At 40.9% G+C, this 22,006-nt stretch overlaps 1 protein-coding gene across 4 annotated transcripts in view; it reads left to right on the plus strand.

The window, feature by feature from the left end:
• Positions 1 to 22,006, plus strand: part of rsrc1 (arginine/serine-rich coiled-coil 1) — a 121,207-nt gene that overhangs the window by 40,112 nt on the left and 59,089 nt on the right. For all 4 annotated transcript variants that reach the window (XM_005915812.3, XM_005915814.2, XM_005915811.1 and 1 more), the window contains exons 5-6: positions 4,748 to 4,784; positions 18,201 to 18,252. In XM_005915812.3, the coding sequence (XP_005915874.1) occupies positions 4,748 to 4,784; positions 18,201 to 18,252 (89 nt within the window). The remainder of the gene's footprint in view (positions 1 to 4,747; positions 4,785 to 18,200; positions 18,253 to 22,006) is intronic.

Consider the following 22,006-nt stretch of genomic DNA (forward strand, 5'->3'; position numbering starts at 1 on the left):
GGGAAAGTTAAAGGTGTGTAACACGGCCTGTGGAAGCAAACCCATTGATGTATGAAAGCCTGATATTACATGGTAAACCTGGCTAGTAGTGGAGAGTGAAAGGGTTAAATCGTCCGCACACCGGATTGTGGGTCTGAGAGGTAATGCATGGCTGATGAGTGCTGGGCTAATGGGCAGCTCTGTAAGCTGGAAATCAAATGACTGCCTCTGCATTTTAAGTCCCTCTGTCACCTCCATTGACTGACTAAAGATATTCAGATCAGCTATGTCAAAGGGGGGGTGGGGGGGAATCTAGCAAAGATGGCAAGAGAAAGAAAGGGAAAGAGAGTGAAGGAAAGAAGGGGAGGGGATCTTAGCAAAACCTGAAGACCTAATGCAATTATTAGAAACGTGAACCCCAAATGACAACTCATCTGGCGCTAGCTGTGTAATTAATTGTCTACTAGCAGAATTGCGGGGGCTTTGGAGGGTCAGGTAAAGAGAGAAAAGAGAAAGAAAGCCATCCGGGGGGGTTGGAAGAAGGCAACATGACAGGTAAGGAGAGACATAAGGAAAACGATGAGGTAAGATGAGGCAACAGCTTAAAATCATTGGTCGAATACAAGAGACAAAAAGGCTTTGGACACATTGTAACAGAACATCTACTGTGAGTGATAGAGGAAGAAAGCATGCTGGGAGGGCACGATGAGAAGAAAAGCGACTGAGTGGAAGGAGAGGGGGAAAAGAGAAAAGGAGCAGGAATGAGAAAGCATGAGTGCAGACAGTGTGATGGATCCAGCAACCATGTTGAATTGGTCAGTATTGACCTTGCCAGAGCTTAACACTCTCCCTTGTTTGTCCAGTTTTACTTAATTGACCGTAGATAACTAATTAAATTTCCTGGAACAACAGGGCATTACTCTCCCTGTGTCTTTCCCCTTCTTGCCCACTTGCCATTCTCTGCTAGGCCTCTCAGTCATCCTGGCTTGTAACTATTCCGAAGAGAAAAGAGAGGTAATGTGAACAAGTAATGACATAAATTTCCTTCTTTTTTTGTTGTGTGAAAAACTGAACACAATGACAAATCGCTGTGTATGACTAGGATGGGTGAAGGTCAGAGATTTTCATGTTTTAGTCTGCTCAATAGTCCAACCTGTCTCCTTCTGCACTGCAGTGTCTCCTCTGTCAGATTCTGGCATTATATCCTTAAATAGTTGCTGGTTAACTCCCAGTGATTCTGTAAAGACACTCACTTGCCATGGCAAGCCATAGCTTTAGTGGGCACAAGTGACCATTCAATGGCTGCTGCATTTTCAATTTTAAAGGAAAAGCTTTCCACTTACAGGTGTGTGTCCAGACTGTGTGCTTTTAGCAGTTTTATAACCTTTTTGCAAGCCACGGTGTGCACATTGGATTTAATAAACTCGGGTTTGACATTAGTGTTACCCCATGGCTGTTAGCTTCCCTCTGTTAGCTTCCCTGCAACTTTAAGTGGTCATATTTTATGTATGTAGACTGCATGATGGCAAAACTTAGTAATGGCTGCAAACAAATCTGCTGCCACAACTCAACAAGAATTTTCTTAGGGTTTTTTTTTATGGTATACCATGAGTGTTATTTTAACTTAAAATGGTGCCATAATAAGCACATTCATGGGATATTTGTATCAGCTGATCAATAAATGTAGGTTGTTGCTGCCCTCATATCATGGGCCATTTGACCCCAGCTGTTGCAAGATCATTACAATAGCCAAGCTGTAACCTCGCTCATTGTGTGAAACAGGACTATGTCCTGAAGGCAAGACCAGAGAAAATACCGTAGTTCTTTCATGTTGGTTATCTCCCAACTCAAAGTCCCAAAGTTGTGCAAGTTTTGTACTCTTCAATAGACGTCGTCTTAGAGGTCACAGTTGACCAGTGTTTGTCAGAGCTAATTTGCAACAGTGTGAGAATGTTTAAAACACTCACCTGCCAACCAATCCAATTTTTTGGAAGATATTTTGATATGTCACGATGACAAAGGTACAGACATAGCCATTAAGATAAACGATTTCTTAATTCTATATGTTATATATTGTCGAGCTGTCTCGGTTTACTGCAGCCGTACATTACCACAGTAAACAGCAGTAGTGTGTGTGCTTATCTTGCTTTAATTAGTCCATTTCTAATGTGAAAATACTTTTTTAACTGAAGTCAGTATATGATTTGGAGTTTGGAAGTCTAATATCTAAAGCAATTTTTAGGGCCCGATTTGAACCACAGTTTTTTTTTTCAGCCAAACTTTGCTGCCTTTAATAGACCTTAACGATCATAAAATGACTACCACTGAAAAACTAATAGCACTTATGAGTAAACTGCTCACTTAAAAATAAATTAATCAGTATGAAAAGTATGATTTTAATGCGCCATGAATTCATTTTCTTCATAGAGGGCTACTAAATATGTCACATGATTAGTGTGCCTTCTCACCGTGCCAAGTCCATCACATCCCATCACATCACAAATCACCGTCTGTCTGCTTCATTCTCGTCTTCCCATGTCTGCACTTCATCTCTCTTGCCATTGCCGCCCTCCCTCTCTCATGTTGTGTGCCGGGGCTGTAATGTGCTCCTGTGGTTGTAGTAAGCAGGCCATAGTGTCTCTGAGGCCTTGTGCTACACCACCATTACTATCTGGCCTGCCTCCACTACAAATTGGATGAACAGGCACTGACACATTTTCAATATTATTACATTAAACCAAGTGGATTTTGATTGATAACCTAATATTGGCCTAATGCAAAACATCAATCATGGCAAGTATATTAATTATTTAATATTGTGGCGTAATTCAGAAATCGATGCTGCCTCTGCGCTGAATGCACAGAGTACAGAAGGAGGGAGGGAGAGACAGATAAGGAGAAAAGGAAAGCTCGGTCCCCGAAGACCTCCGCAGATTATATGATGTTTTGAAAAGAGAGATGAGGATGTAAAAGTGTGCGTGCGTGTGTGTGTGTGTGTGTGTGTGTGTGTGTGTGTCAGCTGTGGTTGTCTAATGGATAGAGCGATCCCTTCGGCACTGGTGCGGACCATGCTGGACAGCTTGTCCTTGATGAAGTCAGGACAACAGATGAAAGAGTGGGAGATTAAATGCATGTTAAGAGCTTAATAAAGGTTGAATCAAAAAAAAAAAAGGGAAAACTGTAGCTATAAAAAGGAAGAGGGGAGACGGGGGGAGAAAAAAAGCAAAGGGAAATGAGTGGAGGAGGAGGGATCGAGCGCTGCGTCTCCCCTGTGTTAGATTGTTTCTCACTAATTGCGCTTCATTAGTGGATTACACACACTGTCACCACGGTAACAAATGTCTTGCTGTCTAGTAGCCGGGCGCCCGTCATGTATAATGAATGTGGCGGGGTGTTTGTCAGAATGTAATGTAATTACAGCTAGATGAAGTTTGCCTTAAGTGGTTGACTTGTCTGCCTGTGGCTCAGTGACAGAGCTCAGAATAAACAAGCAAACATCTTTTCTTCATGACTTTATTTTTTTGTTTTTCTTTAGTTCTTGTAGTGGGTTTTTTGTTTGTTTGTTTCTTTTAAGTTTTCTAGGGTGTGTAGCTTTTTCTTCATTCCTTGATGCTTTTCGGAAAGGTTGATGGTGTTGAGACATGGATGGATGGGTGAATGGAGGTAGAGGGGGCTGGAGGGGTGGGATGGATTAGACAGTATGTAATTTTAGAGATGGTGTAGATTTACACTGTGATGCTGCTGGCTGCATTAGCAACTGAAGCCTGTCGATAAGCCTTTCTCCCTTTCAGCACACACACAGACACACACGAACGCCGTAAAACGCCACAGCCTGGGTGGAGTTGTCAGTAATGGAGGCCAGAGTTGGACGAGGGGTGCTGAGATCGGGGGGACGGGGGCTGTTTGTGTTCTCTTGATCTTTTGATTTCCACTGCTGCAAATTTGAAATGTGCCAAAATTGCATCTATTATTTACTGCCAATTTGCTCTTTTTAAAAACAGACTGCTCCCCACTCCTCCGCTTCCTCGGCTCGCCGTTCTGCTGTTGCTACCCTGATAATCATACACACATTTTTTATTAATTCACAGATAATAAGCTCCCAGTTCTTTCTTTGTAGTTGGAAATTATTATTATGAATGCCAGCAGTGTGGCAACAATATTAGTTAACCTCTGTGTGGTGCAGATGCAAACACATGAAAATGCACACAGCATTTCAGTCTGAAAGGTTAACAATTAGTATAATTCCTCATTATGTGCTTTTTTTGGTTACCTCTTTTGATTAACCAAATGCCTTTTGATATCATCAGGATTTTTTTCCCCTCTTACAGCTATTCTCATCCCGTGTACGTTGCAGCTGAAACAGAAAGAGGCTTTAGTGGTTATGACAGTTGCCGACTGTGAAATGATTAGTTGAAAATAATTCGGCTTAACTACCACCACAGTGAGACATTTTAAGGTATCATCACAACCTCAGAAAACCACTGATGGCTTGCCTCCCCATTCATCGAGGAATCAAGAAAATAGATTGTTTATTAATAACAATGATTCGTAGCTGGAGTCTAATTCTGGCTACTTAGGATTGGCCACAGGTAGTGTTTCAGTGCAATGACTCAAACTGTGAAATTAAATCAGAAAATCGCACTTGACAGAGTTTGTTGTGTGTGTTAGTTGATGTTTGTGTGTGTGTGTCTGCAAATCTGCTTTTATTAAATGACTTTTTGTGCCGGCACTTTATTTACAGTGGGGGAAATGTGTTGTTGTGTTGCAGGGACGCTGGGAACATCAAAGGCAGATTAGAACATCTGGTAAGTTCTATTCAAAACACACTCACACACACTTGCACACTTTGATATCTGCATTCCTAATGAAACCTCTGCAATTGGAGCTGAATACCTGCAGTTAACAAGCAGGGAGAGAGGGAGAGTGGCAGAGAAAACGGGGATAGAGGGAGGATGGAGCCTCCCCGAGGGTCTGGTCCCGCTTTTATATTAGCATTTAATTCATCCCAAATTGTGCCCAAACACACACACAGGTAATCCACTGTGTCCTCTCTCATATTAGCTGCTACTTTTGTGTGTGCGGTTGTGTGTGTACCTGTTCATAAACGCTAAAAATGAAAGCAAAAGTTTTTCTCCCCATCCCCTTGTCCCTCTTGGTCCTTTTGTCAGCATGGGGCCTTTCCTCAGTCCTCTCCCAGCTATGAATCAGAGAGCTGCTGGAAACGCTCTCCTGGGACAGCCCTGAAAATTTAATAACCGACATTTTCAGGGTTTCTCTTGCTACTCGCTTTAATACGGGGTCAGAGTGCCGTGCAACAAAGTGAAAAGGTTTTCTCTCCTCTTTTTGGGTGGGAAGAAACGAAGGTTTGATGTGCCCCATATTCCCGGGGATGAATTATAGAGAGGGGTCAGTGAGGGTCCTGGCTCTCTGTGGATGTCACATGCCCTCCCTCCCCTGCCTCCCTGCATACTAAACTGCAGCTCCCAGCACCCTTACGCAAATGACCCTCGCCCCACCACACGCTACGCAAATGACCCTGAATATGCCACACAAATGAGTGACCCCGAAATTCAAACACTTCTCAGTAACTCTCCACTTCTGCAAACGTCTGAGCTCATGAAGTTGAAATCATCTTTCAGCACTGTCAAGCACAGCTCCAGTTGCCACTTAACTCTGTTGTTAAGGATATTCATAACTTTGATTTGAGTGACATTGGATTTAAAGTGGCGCGATTGCTCACCAGCCACTTTATTAGGTACACCTGTTCAACTGCTTGATAGCGCAAATAGCTAATGAACCGTTCACATGGGAGGGACTCGGCGCATTTAGAGATGGTCAAGAGGACCTGCTGAAGTTCAGGCTATCAGAATAGGGGAAAAGGGAGATTAAAGCGACTTTGAACATGGCATGGTTGTTGGTATGAGTATTTCAGTAACTGCTGATCTGCTGGGGTTGTCTCACTCTGGGGTTTACAGAGAATGGTCTCAAAAAGGTAAAATATCCAGTGAGCAGCAGTTCTGAGTGAAAACGACTTGTTAATGCCAAAGGTCAAAGGAAAATGGCCAGACTGTTGGCAATTAAGGCATGCAGAAGAGCATCTCTGAATGCACATGTTTAACCTTGAAGCAGAAGAAGATAGCAGCAGAAGACCACACCAGGTGAAACACCTGTCAGCTAAGAACAGGAAACTGAGGTCACAACGGGCGATTGAAGATTGACGTTTGAAAAGCATTCCTGGCCTGACGAGTCTCGATTTCAGCTGCAACATTTCCATGGTGCAGTCAAAAGTCACCATAAACAACATGAAGCATAGATAAATTGTGCTGTCTATCACTGGTTAAGACTGGCAAATGTTGATATTGCAGATATTTTTTGCCATACTTTGGGCCCTTAAACACCAGCTCAGCATTGTTTAAATGCCCCAGCCTACCTAAGTATTATTTCTGACCATTTCCATCCTGTCATAACCACAGTGGTCATTCAATGTACTTCTCAAACTGGTATCATTAATATGACAGTGTGTTTGCTGTACTCAAATGAGCTCCACACAGATCTCATTCCAGTAGAGCACCTTATGGGTGTGGTGGAACGGCAGATTGGCATCATGGATGTGCAAAAACTGTGTGACACTATCATATCAATATGGAGCAAAGTCTCTGAAGAGTGTTTTCAGCACACTATCCATGCCGTATAGAGGTGCTGGTTGGCTATTGTGATCTTTTCAGTTCTCAACAAAACTCCATTGTTCATTATTACCAAATAACAAACAGGCCATATTTTTCTTTGCCATAAGAGGTAAATACAATCTTGGATTCTCTTCTTTTCTCTGCATCATCACTAAATGTTGTTAAGCTGATTGTAAATTTGTCATTCAAATCTTTTCAATGTTGGTATTTTTTAAGAGCACTGTTGTTTCCCCTCAAAGTGCTTCAAGAGTAGACATTCAAATGAAGTGATGGTTAAATATAGCATGTTGTATGGTAATGGTCTAGCTTGAGTTTGGAGATGTCTGTCGCTTGGTCTATAGGTGTGATTGATGTAGTACTCCATAAAAGGTGCTTTGAATTATTCAAGAGAAGATTAGATGCATAAACAGCATTAATCAATATGCTTATATGCGTTATCTTGGCAAATATGAAAGCTAGTGGTTTTAAGTTTCTCTAAATGACATGTGTATGACTGTGAACTCATTTGCAAAGTCACAAATGAGTGCACTAAGTTTTCAAACTTATTAACAAATAAGGCAATACGGGTTATATTGAGTTATAGGTTTCTATTACGGCACAATTTTGTATTGTGATTGTAACATTTTGTACAGAAAAGCTGGAGATATACACATAGACCAAGTTATTGACACGATCATGTACTCACAGAGATTAGTAGACTTATATTTTAGCCACTGTGCATCTGCAGATGTTTCCCTATACCTTTTTCCCCGAGTATACCAACAGGGACTGATTATACCATATTTGCATTTGATTCTTGGTTTTTGCTTTGTTTTTATACTCATCAGGATAGCTGTGTTAAACATTACAAACTTACGAAGACTCACACGCAAACACATTTGTATGTTTACCAGTTTATGTTTTTTTTGTGTATATATGAATGTCTCAGGGAATTTGAATAGTTGAATACTGAGTGTTTGAATTTATGGGCATTTTAATGCTTACGGAGAGATTGCACCCCAGTAGTCAGCTGCCTGGGGAGTGCAAGACTCTGATTACGATTCGGGACAGAGAACTGTAAATAACAGAGCTCATCTCTCTCAGAGGTAGAGTTCCAGGGCTGTTGCAAATGTTTTTCTCAATTCCTCACACACCTATTCGTGTAGATTTCCAAACAGGCATTTATGACTTTCTGCTGATCTATTGCTTTCAAGATTGGTGCATCAGCCACATTGACACTTACCATGGTGTTTCAACCAGCGATCCTGACTCTCAGTCAAGTATACACTTTTTATTTTTTTACAGTAATTATTTGCTTACATTACAGTAAATCATTTTATATGAGAGTCAGTAGCTGTTTTGCTGTTTATTCATGACTAAAACCGGATCAGATTTCACACTGATGTGACGGTCAGGCTTCCCTTTACATTATTCGGGAGCTTGATTTTTCATGATGAATACTAATGTTACCTTTTCCTGTTGTAACCTCACGAGTGGTGAAGTAATTAGGTGGGCATTTAAGGCTTGTGTGGTCTAAGGTTTGTTTCATTGTTCACGTTTGGCTTGTTTTGTTTTTGCATCTCAGCAGATTGACTGAACGCGATCAGTAGCGATGCAGAAACAAAGTCTGAAGCTAATTGCTCCCAGGGCTCTGCGTTAGTTTCTGTTTTTGTTCGCACTCACGTACATGTCCAGGCACATATACACACAGACACACATACAAACAGATACACAAACAAAGATCACCCAAGTCTGAGTTGGATTTATTTTTTCTTTTTCTTTTTTTTGCTTTGGGAGATTTGGAGCGATAGCAAAAGAGGTGGCCTACAGCAGATAATCAGTCCAGATGCACAGCTTTTTTAGAGTGAAGTAGAAGAAAGCCAGCAGCTCAATCAATACACGAGGAATCAGCCTCATCAGGATTACTGGCTCAATCAGCAGCTGTACCCATCGTTCTACCGCACACACTGCCCAAGGAAGGATACAAGACAAGAGGGGGGAGTAGACGAACGAGGGGGGAGGAGGGTACGTCATCGGTTCTGTGGAAAGAGTCTGAAGAAACCCTAATGATGGAGGGTGACTTGCAGGTCAGTCCAGGGTTGCAGGTTGAGTTAAGGTCACGATTCATAGAAAACTGTAACTGTGGAATTTACCTTATGTCATGATATGACATTGTAGACCTTTGCTAAAAGTAAATTGAGGGACTTTTTGTCTTGATAGCAAAGCCACATTTCTTTGTAGTGTGGGTTGCTCTGCATTACATTATCGGTGTTTAACAGTATTTTAATTTGGAAGTATTAGTGAATAAGCGAATAACAACTCCTCCTCTCATTTAACACATGGTAGCCATTATCCTTTAAAAACATGCCTCCCTTTGTTGAAGTGCAAGTATTGAAAACAGCTAAATTCACATAGAATGTGACTCTAATATTTTCAATATTTCCGTTTCCAAATCTTCGCTGTATGCGTTTTGGGTTTAAGGTTGGCTCTCTGATTAACAAAGTGCAAATAGATTAGAAAATTGTTACTCAATGCCCTTTCTTAAATAGCCCTTTATTCTCATTTTAACAAGTGTTTGTTGGGGTCTGTGAGGTAAAATTTGTTGCTTCACTCGGGGGGTCCTACTTAGAATAAATTTATACCTCAACTCTTTAAAGGACCTTTAAAAGTCTGGCGTTTAAATGTAGCATCTGCTTTTCACAGGGTGAGAAGCTGTGTTGTCACAAAGTTTGAGTTTGTTTCTGTTTCTGTTCTATTTTTTTTTAATCATACCAATTTTTAATCATATGCTTGACAGTTGGATTACCATATTACACGTGGCTAATGAGGAGTAACTCCTCTTAAAGATCAAAGCAAAATACACCTCAAATAAGATGGATTTTATGTGTTATAGGTAAAAACATCTACCAACACCTGCGGTATGGTGTAAACGCCATACATGTGTTTTAAAAACGAGTCATGAAGATGTTAAACAATACTCTGGGAAGTTACCATAGTAAATCAAGTCACATGACAGGATTTACTATGGTAACATACACGTCTTGACTCTTTGCTGTGCTGTCACAGATTAAAAAAAAAAGATTGCTCATCGAGTTTTTCTGTTGGCCAGTTTTGGCTATACTAATGCTATAAACATAAGCATACCGACCTATTGACTATCAATATTTCTTGAACAGTCCTGCAATTTATATGTTAATGTCATTTTCATCAGGGAAGTAAAAAGTAATCCAGGGATTATCCTACAGCTTCACCTTTAATACATAGTATTAGAAATACAGATAGTACATTTCCCATAATGCTGTCAAACCCTCATCATATTTTAAATGCGACTCATATGCAGTTTTGACAAACTAGTTTGCTGATAAACCTTAACATGATCTGGTGTTTGGGGACATTGGGTGTTATCTCTGTGGGAGCTACCGTTCCCTTTTTTTCTGTAAAACTGTGGTTTAGTTTCAGATGTTTTTTTCTTTGTGAAAATGAAGTGGGTTTGTTTTATTGGAATGGGCAGCCTGGAAACAAGCCTCTTTATTTTTGCGATGCATCACAGGTTGTTGTCCACATGGTTCTCTTCGGGGATAGCTGATGTCTGAGTGTCCCTTGGTGAGTTGAAGAGTTTACTGAGGCAAATTGCCTGGTTGGGCTAATGACAGATATGGACCAACAGCTGTAGCCAGGACACTCGCACACCGAAACTGTGACATTGCCTCATATGGCAGGGTTTTGTCCTAGAGAAGTCTTAGTATGAAATACAAAGAGTTAGGTCAATATAGCTGTTTTTTCTCTCTCAGTTCTGTCTTTGTGTATGTCACAGACTTTCTTTTAATTAATCTATGTATTCCTTTCTCTATTTCTTCTGTCTTTCTTGCACTAATTGTATAGGATAAAGAGGTGAAAAGAGCTTAGATGAAGAGATTGTGGACAGATAAAGGAGGGGGAGAGGGGGCGTTGATAATCTGCAAACAGATTTCCATGCTTATTACACTAATGATTTCATGATATTTGATGTTGTGGCTGGGATTGGGAGAATTTGCGAGGGAGGGCTGGTTGTCTCGCTCTTTCTCTTCCCCCCCCTCTCTCTGTGTCTCTCTCATCTCAACGGCACGGCTAAATGATGGAGTAATTTGAGTGACCTCTGACTTGGGGCAGGCCCAGACATAATTGCATGTCATTCTCGCACGGAATGAGGAAGGGGTGGGTGGGTGTGCGCGGCTCCTCGAAATACAAAATATCCCCCCCCGTCTGTCCGGTCTTTCTCACATATCTCTGGTTGTTTCTGCGTCTCCTTTTCATGTGAACCCAGTCCCCGTCTTGTTGCTTGTCTCACTGTGGTTCGCTCCTTGAGTGTTTCCCAAAAAAAATGTTAAAAAGAGATCCCAAACAAAAGAAAGATTGCATTAATTTTCAAATGATGATATTACATTAAGCACGGAGCTCTCATATATCAAAACGTGAGAACTACTCCCTTACTGTATGTGCTTCATCTTAATGGTATCGCTGGATGTCAAGGGCATGGAGGAAATTAAATCGGAAAGTGCAGATAGACCAAAGAAGATATTATCTCTGGATGATTGCAGTTTTGATAGGTATTCCAGTGAATTTCATTTTCTCCGGATGGGAAGAAGATGAGTTAGCCTGCACATTTGCTCATTTTTCTTCTACATGATTTATGTGAGTTGAGTATAAAACTCTCTCCTTCTTCTCCCCCCCCCCCCACCCCCCCCCCTTACCCCCACCACTGCTTCATCTCCTCCAGACTGTCTCTGAGGACACACTGTACACACAGACACACACACACACACACACACACGGGGTAGTAAATTACTGCCTTTGAGTTGTATCTTGTCTGGGGCAGTTTATGCAAGTGTATGCATCATTTCTGTATGGATGTTTGTGGCAGTGCATGGAGTTTTGTGTATTTGTATGCACGTGCATGTTTTTCTGTTTGTGTGTGTGTGTGTTTGTACTAGTGTGTCTTTATGAATACACACGCCTGAGATAGCAGCAGAGCCATCAATGGGAATGATTCCAGGGAGACGGGGGAGTGTCATTACTCAGACTTGTTTACATTCTAAATACGTAATGAAATCTTGTTGGTAATAATGACGGGAATAAAAGTTTAGGAAATTGTAAAAGTGGTGAAGTTTGAGAAATGAGCCCCGGCCTGTGAAATAGCATTTGGGGGCAGGAAACGACATTATTATGCAGTGCTCCTGCCTGCCTGAGACATGAAGATGAACTGCTGGCGGGTCATAAAATGCTGTTAGGCCTAGCCTGAAGTATGGCGCATTGTAAAAGAGCCCTGATCCCATATTGCCATTATATATAAAAGTATAGCCATACACAACATTATTTTTCATATAAGATGAGCTAAGATACTGTGGCTCAGGCACCCCGAATACATACAGATAGGCAGATTTTTTTCCCGTCTTATAAAATATATAAATAAACATATTGCCATGGAACCCATCTTTGCCCTGATCTTATAGACCTCGATATTAAAAACAGAAATATTGCATTTTCTAGGGGCTCTGTTTTCCCCTGTCCTCTTTTGGGTATGGGATATATCTGTGTGTTTGTTTATGGGGGGTATGAGAGAGAGGGAGAGGAAGAAGAGGAGGCGATGCAGGGGAAGCCCGAGAGGAATTCAACAAATGAAAGAAAATGGAAACAGATGAAGACTTTAAAAATATAATGAGATGAATATTGAGCATATCAACTCCAGCGTAAAGAGTTTGTTGAGGTAGGCACTGTGTATATTGAAGCCGTTTATTGACAGAAAATAATGGTTACAGTGGCGCAATTAGGATTAATGTTACAGTAGATGGACTGATGATGTCATTGATGTCCCGTTTCCTCCCACCCCCCCATAGAGGGTTTCTTTAAAGACATTTGAAGAGAAAGGTGACTTTAGCCAAACCCACATTTCACTAATGTGTTCTTTGAGAAGCAGGAAAGAGGTGGCACACTGTAGGCTGACTTAAATCATACCTGCCCTTAAACCAATCAATTGCTTGTGCACTATCTCTATATTTACTTAAATGGCCACAGTGCATTAAGTGCACTCTTCCAACCCTATTGCCTAAATTATTCATAAATATCTAGCCTTTGCAGCATATTAACTAATTTTAACTTCATTTTTTCATAATGAAATCAATAAACTCAGAGCCAACTAGTGTGCATCCGCCTGTATATGATTTTTCTTTTGTTTGTTTGTTTTTTTATATTATGACCACAACAACTGTTGAAGATTAACAGGCCTCAGATTTAAGCAAAAGAATAATTTTAACATTTTATTTTGGCCTCACCTCAAGCTTAGTCTGTTGTTTATAAAAATTATTATTTGGTCAGATATAATGAAATGTGCCAGTACTGATCACTCAGAGCCTTGAGCGTTAAAATAAAAGTTGGCAGAATACCCACAGATCAGTTAACCCGTTGTTTTCAAGATGCCGATTGTTCGATTGTAACACGCAAACTGCATTAAACAAGATAGACCTGGAGCGCTTTGTAAGGTATGACCAGCCCAGTGTTCTTTATTTATTTACTGCAGCTCACGTTGGTAATTTTCCTTCATGTGCTGACGCTCTGCTTTGCTCATCCACTTCAAGTCTTTCTAATATCGTTAAGTTTAGTTACCGCTGCTGGTTATGTGTTTCGTTTTGTTTATGTTTTTTGTAGCGTGTGCATGTGTGCCAGCATTTTCTCTGTAAACACAATGCTTCAAAAGTTTGCGAGTGAATTCTGATAAAAAATTTTAAGGGTTTGGATTGAGGTCTTTTTAACAAGCCGTTAAAATTTAGATTCCACCAAAGTCTTTTAAATTATTTATTGGTCGAGTATTGACCAACGTAGAAACTATGATTATGAAACTATGAGCATATAGAGAGTACCGTGTAAAGATTTAAAATATCATGTCCCGTATGACCTCTGACCTCTCCTTCAAGGTCAATGGACTGATCTGAAGGTCAAAGTGATAATGATTATATATAGATCTATTAGATGTACAGGGAATGATATATGGGGAGTCTAAATATCACTTTATTTTATTATGACTTTGTTACGTACATGACAGTAACAGATTATAACCATTTAAATACATAACAATTTAAATACATGCACCATTTACCTGAAGATGTATAGCTTTTGGGGAAATAAAAAAATAACGTGATAATTAAACAATTCTTTCTAAACAATGATGTGAATGCACTATAGCCACGTAAATTAAAAAAATATACTGAAAATTATGTAAAGTATATTAAAATGGGACAAGTAACAAAAGCCTGTTCTTTGCACGTCTTTTTACTGCACTACAAACTTCTTAAAGTATGTTTAAAAAGAAAAAAAAGGGGGCCAAAAATGAATATATAGAAAATACAAGACTGTTCCCTTCAAAGTAAATACTGCTGAGAATTTAAGCTGTGCCTTGGTTGGAGTTTTGCATTCTCTGTGTGCTTTTTCTTCTTTACTTATGTCCTCCACCTCTTTTTGCTTAATCATAAATGAACTCTTCCTGTTGTGTGGTTAGATGGAGCTGATACATCACGCTGGTTAGAGATGGCCTTTCTGACCTTTGTTTGGCTTCACTCTTCCTGCTTTAACAATCATCACCTGACCCACCACACTTTGCTTTGTCTGCGTCTCAAACTAGTGAATTACCGCAAAGAGATGAAATTTCCTGCGTGCGGACCTCATTATACACAGGCTAGCATTGTTTTTAGCAAGCAGTGTGAGGGTAATTTATTTTTCTAATGGGACGTGTTTATTTTTGACTAATGGCACTTAGCTGAGCTAAGCGTGTCTCAGTGTGTCTGTCGTCGGCGTGGTGAGGTAAGCGTGCAAGCTGCTTTGAGCACACTGGACTTCCTGTTACATTTGGAACAAGAATTTTCTAGAGGGTGTGGGTGCCACAGTGTTGTCAAACCAATAAGAGCAGATTCTTTTATGATAGACGAATGTGTGTGTGTGTGTGTGTGTGTGTGTGTGTGTGTGTTTTTAAGTTGTTTCTTTACAGCTTGATAGCGAAAAAGAGGAAAAATGTGATATCTATGATGTTAATAATATTACCTACTCCATACGTGCATAACTGGATTTCTCATTGTCATACATACAACACTTAGAGGGATCCATAGCAGGACACACATTTAATATTTAACTGATAACTAACTGAAATACTGCAGATTTTGACAAACAGGGCTTGCACATAAGCACTGTTTACATGCTCCAGCAATTCGCCAGATGTGTGGAAAGAAGAAAAAATAGGCAGAATTTAAAAATAAATAATAGAAAAACTGAACGGTACTAGATCTGTCAGTTTTTATTTTATAATGAAGTACAAGCCAAAAAAATTCCTTTGAAATTAATGTCAAAAGTACATACTAGTACGTCTGTATGCCCCTCTTTGACAGTTAGCTCTTCACCTTGTCTGCCGATGGTCCGTATTTGGAACACCAGAAAACATTTCAGGATGCAATATGATTCAATGAAAATCATATGAAAAAGTTCTATTGGAATATAATTGTGGTTTTAAGGTGCCTGGAGGTTTATTGGTAAAGGTGCTGGTCAGTTAATTGGAGGGTTTCTTTCAGCTTTTCTTGTCCACAGTGTCCTTCAGAAAGACACTTCTTTGATGGCTCTGAATGAGCAGATCTGCATTCTTCTCAAGCTGTTAGTGGTATGGCGTGTAAGTGCTTGCTAATATAACACCATTAAAAGTATTTATATTTTTTCTAATTTGTCTTTGGCCTCCTATATGTCTATATTCTTCCTCTTTTAAGTTCTTTCCGCTCTTCTTAACACTCCCCTTCATTTGATCTTCTATATTTCCAGAACCATAAAGAAAGCACAACTTCTTGTTCCCTGTCTCATTTTTTTTTCCTGTGCCATTCTCCCTTTTTCTCACAGTGTGATAATCTAAAACCTCTACAAGGAAAGCACTGCTCATTTCCAAGTCACATTACTTCCCTACACACACACAGTCCTCCTCCCGGTGTCTCGTGTTTGTTTGTGCACGTGGGGAAAGGCGCAGTTCTAATTGAGGGGCAAAGCCACTTCAGATGCAGCGGGTGCCTCTCTCCCAGTGGGGGGAGCTCAGATCTGCCTCTGGGGAACACAATTAGCGCCTTTTTATTGTTTACTAATGAATTACACACAGAGGGAGCAGGCGTGCGCGTGTGAATTAGAGTGAAAAATAAAGAGTTAGTTGTGAAGCAAAAAACATGCAATTTTGGGCATGTGTGTATGTTTGTTAGCTGACTTCTGAGTACCTTTTACATTACTTGTGATGATAACTTGATATTAATTAGAGTGTTACTCTGTCACTCTTCATTTAGTACTTCGGGGAGCGCAGCTTTTTTAAAGATGCTTCCCCCCCCCCTCCCTTGTTGTTCTGCATTTATTTAAAGCGAAACTCAAACCATGCGTGACTCTGAGGAGAAAACTGCTTTCATTCTCTCTGCTAAAACTTGGAAACACGCTTCACCCCTCTGGCCTCAATCCAATCATTGTTGTTGTTATTAGGAAATAGTTGTTTTCACTTTACTGGTTAATGTTGTAAGAATTGCTTGGGAGTTTCAGCCCTTACAGAGAACGCGTACAGTAGCAGCAGTAGTGTGATTCAGTGTTTCATTACCCCTTGAGGAACTGTTGGAAGTGTGTGTGTGTGTGTGTGTTTGTGTGTGCGTGCGTGCGCATTTAGGATGCATGGACTTGCACATGCCTTAAGGCCAATGTAAACAAATGCTAATGTAATTATGGAGTGGGCGTTGTAATAAACTGTAACTAAGATGATTGCGTAGCACACAATGATCAGGATAGTTAAGCAGTGTTGTGTTATTGCGTTATGTGGCTGGTTGTAGCAAGACTGATTACTTTGTCATAATTGTGCCTTTAAACCGGGTTCAAAACCTGAATGTGAAGCTGCTGAAAAAGGACGAGAAATTAGACAAATTATGGTATAATCCCTTTTTTGTGAAGCTAGGTAGAGTGTTTGTGTGTGTGTGTATACATACATTTTTGTGTGAATGAAGGCCTCAAGTGTTTTTCCTCTTCTTATAATAGCGCTTCATAATTTTGACTGTCAAGCAGTGCCAGTCAGTACGTGTGATCCGCCATGTCAGCACACATCCATGTTGCATTACGTATGTCTCAGTGTCAGTCATGCCTTGATGTGTGTACCATCTAGGATACAGCACCCTGACATCACTACATTAAAGGGGGTCATTATATTTCCCCGACTGCCACCGAAAAGTGACGTTTTTACAAAGTGACAAGTTTACAGTTTGATAAATCTGATTTTTTGTGTTGTGCGTGGGGAGTCATGAGATGGAAGGATGGGAGGAAGAGCTGGGTTGTCTGTTGGAGGAGGAGGTGGAGGGAGGAAGCGCTGCCTGTCAGCGACGCCCCGGCCCTGTCGTCTAAATGATGCTCCCAGGCAGCGGATTCAGATCCCATCCCCATTAGCATTTAATTTCTCTCTAATCCTACACACAGTCTCTGCCGCTGCATGGTAACGAGGGCCGCTTTGCCACGGCAGCGCCAAAACACCTCTGAGAGCAATCTGCATCGCGCTTCGCCTTTTATAGCTCGTGCCCTGTCGTAGCCATCATTCTTGCTTGACAATTAAGACCCTCAAATCTAATAGCAGTGATATTGGAATTGCAGCAAGACCCTTTTGAGGCCATGTCATGGGAAAAAAAAAGAAAAGAAAAGGGATGTGCTTCCCAATACAGCTGTCAAAGCACAAGGCCCTCGCCCGTTCATGCCCGCTAAATGTTTCTGATGCACACACACACACACACACACACACACACACACACACACACACACACAATAGGAAGGGGGAATATGTTGAGTCTTTGGCTGTGATCTTTGTAAAATGTGCTCTCCGTGCCCTCTTATCCAACTCTCCAAAGACTTGTTACAGCAGCTTTTGTTTTCTCTCCTACCCTCTCTCTCTTTCTTTGTCTCTAAATTTCTCTTCATCTTTTACTCATTGATTCTCCCTGGTGTGTCAGAGATGCTGCTTTCTGTTTTATTTCATTTCATTCTTTTTTATTTTTTTTCTCCACTAGCAGCATTTTTATAGATGACGAGGCCTAGTAGCTTGGTGAAGTTGTCCCTTGGTGCTCTATGAGGACAGTTTACGGGAACATTCACTCTAATGGTTGCAGTTAAAGATTATCATGGGTAAAATATTTTGTTGGCCTAAGGGACACAGCAGTTTTCGAGCTAAATTACATAGATGACATTTTGTAAGTGTGGCTGCCGTTGGTCCTGTCGCAAACTGTGCTTTGTCATGTGTCAGGCAGCAGGGTGCCAAAGTGAAAGGTGGATCAGCTTTTTTCTTTTTTCCTCTTTATAAAAAAAATTACATTTGGAAGCTTTTGTGTCAACAAGTGCTAAAAATGCCCTCAAGCACACTCAGTCTACCAGCTAATCTGTAGCTGGCCTTTACCAATAAACCATTTAAAATAACAAAATCCAACAATTAAAATATCATGTTGCTGTCTGATTTTTTTTCATTTCAATATCTCTTTGTCTGTCATTCTTCTGCAGACTCCAGCAGAGCAGGCTAAGGTTCGAATGCATTTGGTCCTGCAGGCTGCGGGTAAGTGGATAATATTAATGTTTTTATTTTTGTCACAGCGTGGCTCAGAAATGTTGCGCCCTCATGTCGGGAATCTGTGGAAGTATGTAAAAATACTTTGCAGTGCTGCACATCTGTAGTCTGACAGTACAGTACAGTATTTTCTATGCAGAAGTGGGTATTTTCTGTCACTGTAACTCATCAGTCTAGGGATGTCAGTATAGGTCGGTCGGTCCACTGTCAGTCTCCCTTTTATTAATTGAAAGACAAATAACCCTTTGATAGTACTTAAGGTTAAACACTAAAGCAGTGGATTTACAAATTATTTACAGTAATGTGTTCAGAAAAACAACGCAACATTCTTTTTTGTTGCTGTTGTTATTGTTATTTTAAAGTGATTATTGATCATTTCTTGAGATTACCACTGACTCTTCCCTGTAGGAGTCCTAGAGACCAGTTAGCAACCATCTGGTAACCATCCATCACCCAGTGAGAAAAAAATGTGTGTTCCCCAACTTGGTTGCTGGCAGTTGCTAGTTGAAAATGATTGTGAAGAGGTATATGTTCTTGAAATCTAGATTGCACTGGTTGCAGATTGTCACATTCGACCATAGATTGCATGGAAGATGCAGACTTGTCTGCAAAGACTCGAAGTCAAGCATTTGCCTTCAAAATAAAAGTTTAACATGTCTTGACTGGAGCAGTGTGGCACAGTTGTAAGGCGAGTGTTCTCTGTTTCTGGTTTGTGTCACAGTTTTTGTAGTTTTTCAACTGCTCCACAAGTAGTTGGCAACAGTTTGCAGACAAGTTGTTGTCTTCCATGCAAACACTGGCACTTGTGGCAATCTGCTAGCGACAAAAACAATCACAAGAATGATTTGGGTGAAATAAAAACTTTTCATCTCATTTCACTCAGCAATAGGCAGCAGTAGCAGAATCCACCAACCACTACACAGTTTTCCCTCACAACTGGTGGTTGCTCAGTGATTGCTCGGTGGTTGCCAACTTGTCTCTCGGTTTGTGTGAGTGGGACCTGATGAAACCTGTGCACTGTAAAATTATTATTTGTGCCAATTCATTTAAATGAAATAGTGTGGCACCCTTTTTGATGTAGCTACATATTAAAGTCACAGCTGAGTGTTTTGATTGGTTAAATGTGCTACTTTCCCATGTTGGCCAAGTCGATTGCAGTGCCTTCAGTGGGTGAAATTCTAGTTACTGTAATAGTTGTGCTAGTACTTATAGGTAGCCACTGGGCGGCTTCACCAATGTTTAGCATTCTCAAAAATTGGAATTGGTCAAGAAAGTAGCTAACTATGTCTTTGCAATGCACTCATACGGTCTGTCCACCTTACTAACCCAGCAAATTAGCACTAGGTGATAGCGTCGGAGCCACCCTCACTTCCAAATTTGGCCATTTGCAGCTCCCAAAGAAAACTATAATTGACTAAAATGCCAAACTCAAGGCTTCGAGACAGTAGCCAAGAAACCAACAGGTGACCACTTTTACATGCAGTGATAAATATGTTAAATTAAAAAAATAAAAAAATTTTTAAACACGTTTTCCAGCTGGACTGCTAAACCTTTTGGGATTAAGCCACAGTCTCTTGTCTCTCTCCACTGTGAACCTGAATGGGTTTCATGGTTGTTTTCCTCTGCACAGAGTCAAAGCAACCCTCCCCACATACATTACAACTACCTCTCACACACACAGACAAATACACACACACACACACACACTCTCCACTTTGAGTGCTTCTGGGCCCATATTCACTGCAGCTTAATTTCAAACACTCCTCCCAGTACATAAGTCATAGATGTCACCATGTACACGGTGTATATATTCCAGTGTGTATTCGAGGGGTAGAGTTGCGAGCCAGATGTGACAGGCAGAGATTGACTGTGGAGAAAGATGTCTTCATGTTTACAGTCATACACACACACACACACACACACACACTCTCACACACACTCACACAGCACTTCAGAACAGGGCTCTAATTTCACCACAGGAAATATATGAAAGAACGAAGCATCTATACATCATCTATAAAGCACCCGCCAGCCACATACTTAGCTCACTTAAGACTTGTTCACCCTCGCCGTAGGCCACAGAACAACACTGCCATCCCTTGATGTGATTTCACTCAGTTGAACTTTAACTTTCGGAGCCATATCTTACATACTCCATCATATGTTAAATTGGCATAGTTTACATGTGAGGATTGGTGATTTTTAACATTTATTTTGTTAAAGAATGGGAACTAGTTTAGAAATATTTGAGTTCTCTCTTTTTCTCATGCGTATTCTTGTATAGGCCCAGCTCGTTGCACTGCCACCTCAAGGCTAATGTTGTACTAATGGCGGTGAAGCATCATAAAATTGAGCATGTGGCTTTGAGTGCATTGGGTCACACTGGTGCAGACACAGGCTCAGGGCCAGACGCAGGACTAAAGGAGAGGGTTTAATGCGCTGGACATGTCTCTGCTTTTCCTCTCTTTCCTGGAGGCTTCCAGAAGAACAGTTTTATGGCTCAGTCAGAAACTGTCTCCACCATAGAGCCGAGCCTGGCCTGTATCAGGTCTTCGGGTGATCATGTCACTCATAAAGACCCATAATAAAATACAAATAGGCAAACGGTTTTAACTTGATGAAATGCTTTATATTTAATACTTTTATAATTGTTTTTATTTCAGATTTATTTTCAGCTTTTTGCCCTCAGTTTTAGTCAGTGTGCCCTTAGTAATTTCATCACATTTGTATAATTACAATTATTAGGGATGTCTTTTTTTTTTTTTTTTTTAGTTTTACTTCTAAAATCCTCTGAACTTGCAGCTGCTAAGTCTCTTGCTGCCAAATCTTCTTAATTCATCTGGCTCATATCTCTCCTTGCTCTCCCCATTTTTGCTTCTCTTCTCTCCGTCTATCTGTCCGCTCATTCTGCCTCACCGTCTTTGTTCCAGCGTTGTTAGCGGGTAGAGGGAGATAGGGATGGAAGGCGAGAAGGAAGCAGCAGATGTTGGGAGGTTGTGTGAATGTTAATGTCCTGACGTAGCCGTGGAGCTTAAGCTTCCTCCTCCTCCTTCTCTCCGTTCCTCTCTGAGCGCCCGCCAGGCTTTCTCTCTCGGGGTCTCCTGACATCCTTAAAGCCCGCGGCTCTCCTCTCCTCTCCTCATCTCTGCTCTCCTTCACCTCTTTTTCTCCATCCCCTCCCTCCCCTCCCTCCTTTTGTCCGTCTATGGACTCTCTCTAGTCAGTAGAGAGCAGATCATCCCATGGCTAAAGCGGCTCAGGCCTTTGTGTTGGGGGGCTCTGTGGACCTGTAATGAGCCCCCTCGGCTGGCCCGCTGGCCTGCTTAGCACTCACTAGGGGCTTTGAGAGTGTGTGTGTGTGTGTGTGTGTGTGTGTGTGTGTGTGTGTGTGTGTGTGTGTGTGTGTGTGTGTGTGGGGAGCGGGATGAGGAGGGCAACACTGGCCCCCAATGAAAGAGCTGGATGGATATGTTTATGGGTCACTTCCTGCTTGGCCTACATATCAAACACGCACACACCTACACACACACTCACAGGGTACACCCCGTATTTCCATACCAAACTTGCTTATCATAATTTTATCAATAATAAGATACTGATCAAAATTTCACTATTTATATATGTAATAATTCTTATGCACATAGAATTTATAGTAAATGTTGCATCATAGCAGGATGCAGACATTTTATTACATTCTGAATGTGATTCATCGTTCCAAAATATATAAAGAGAAACCTTTTCT

Source organism: Haplochromis burtoni, unplaced genomic scaffold, assembly GCF_018398535.1.
Source record: "Haplochromis burtoni strain Fernald_Lab_line unplaced genomic scaffold, NCSU_Asbu1 Contig_15, whole genome shotgun sequence".
Classification (NCBI taxonomy): domain Eukaryota; kingdom Metazoa; phylum Chordata; class Actinopteri; order Cichliformes; family Cichlidae; genus Haplochromis; species Haplochromis burtoni.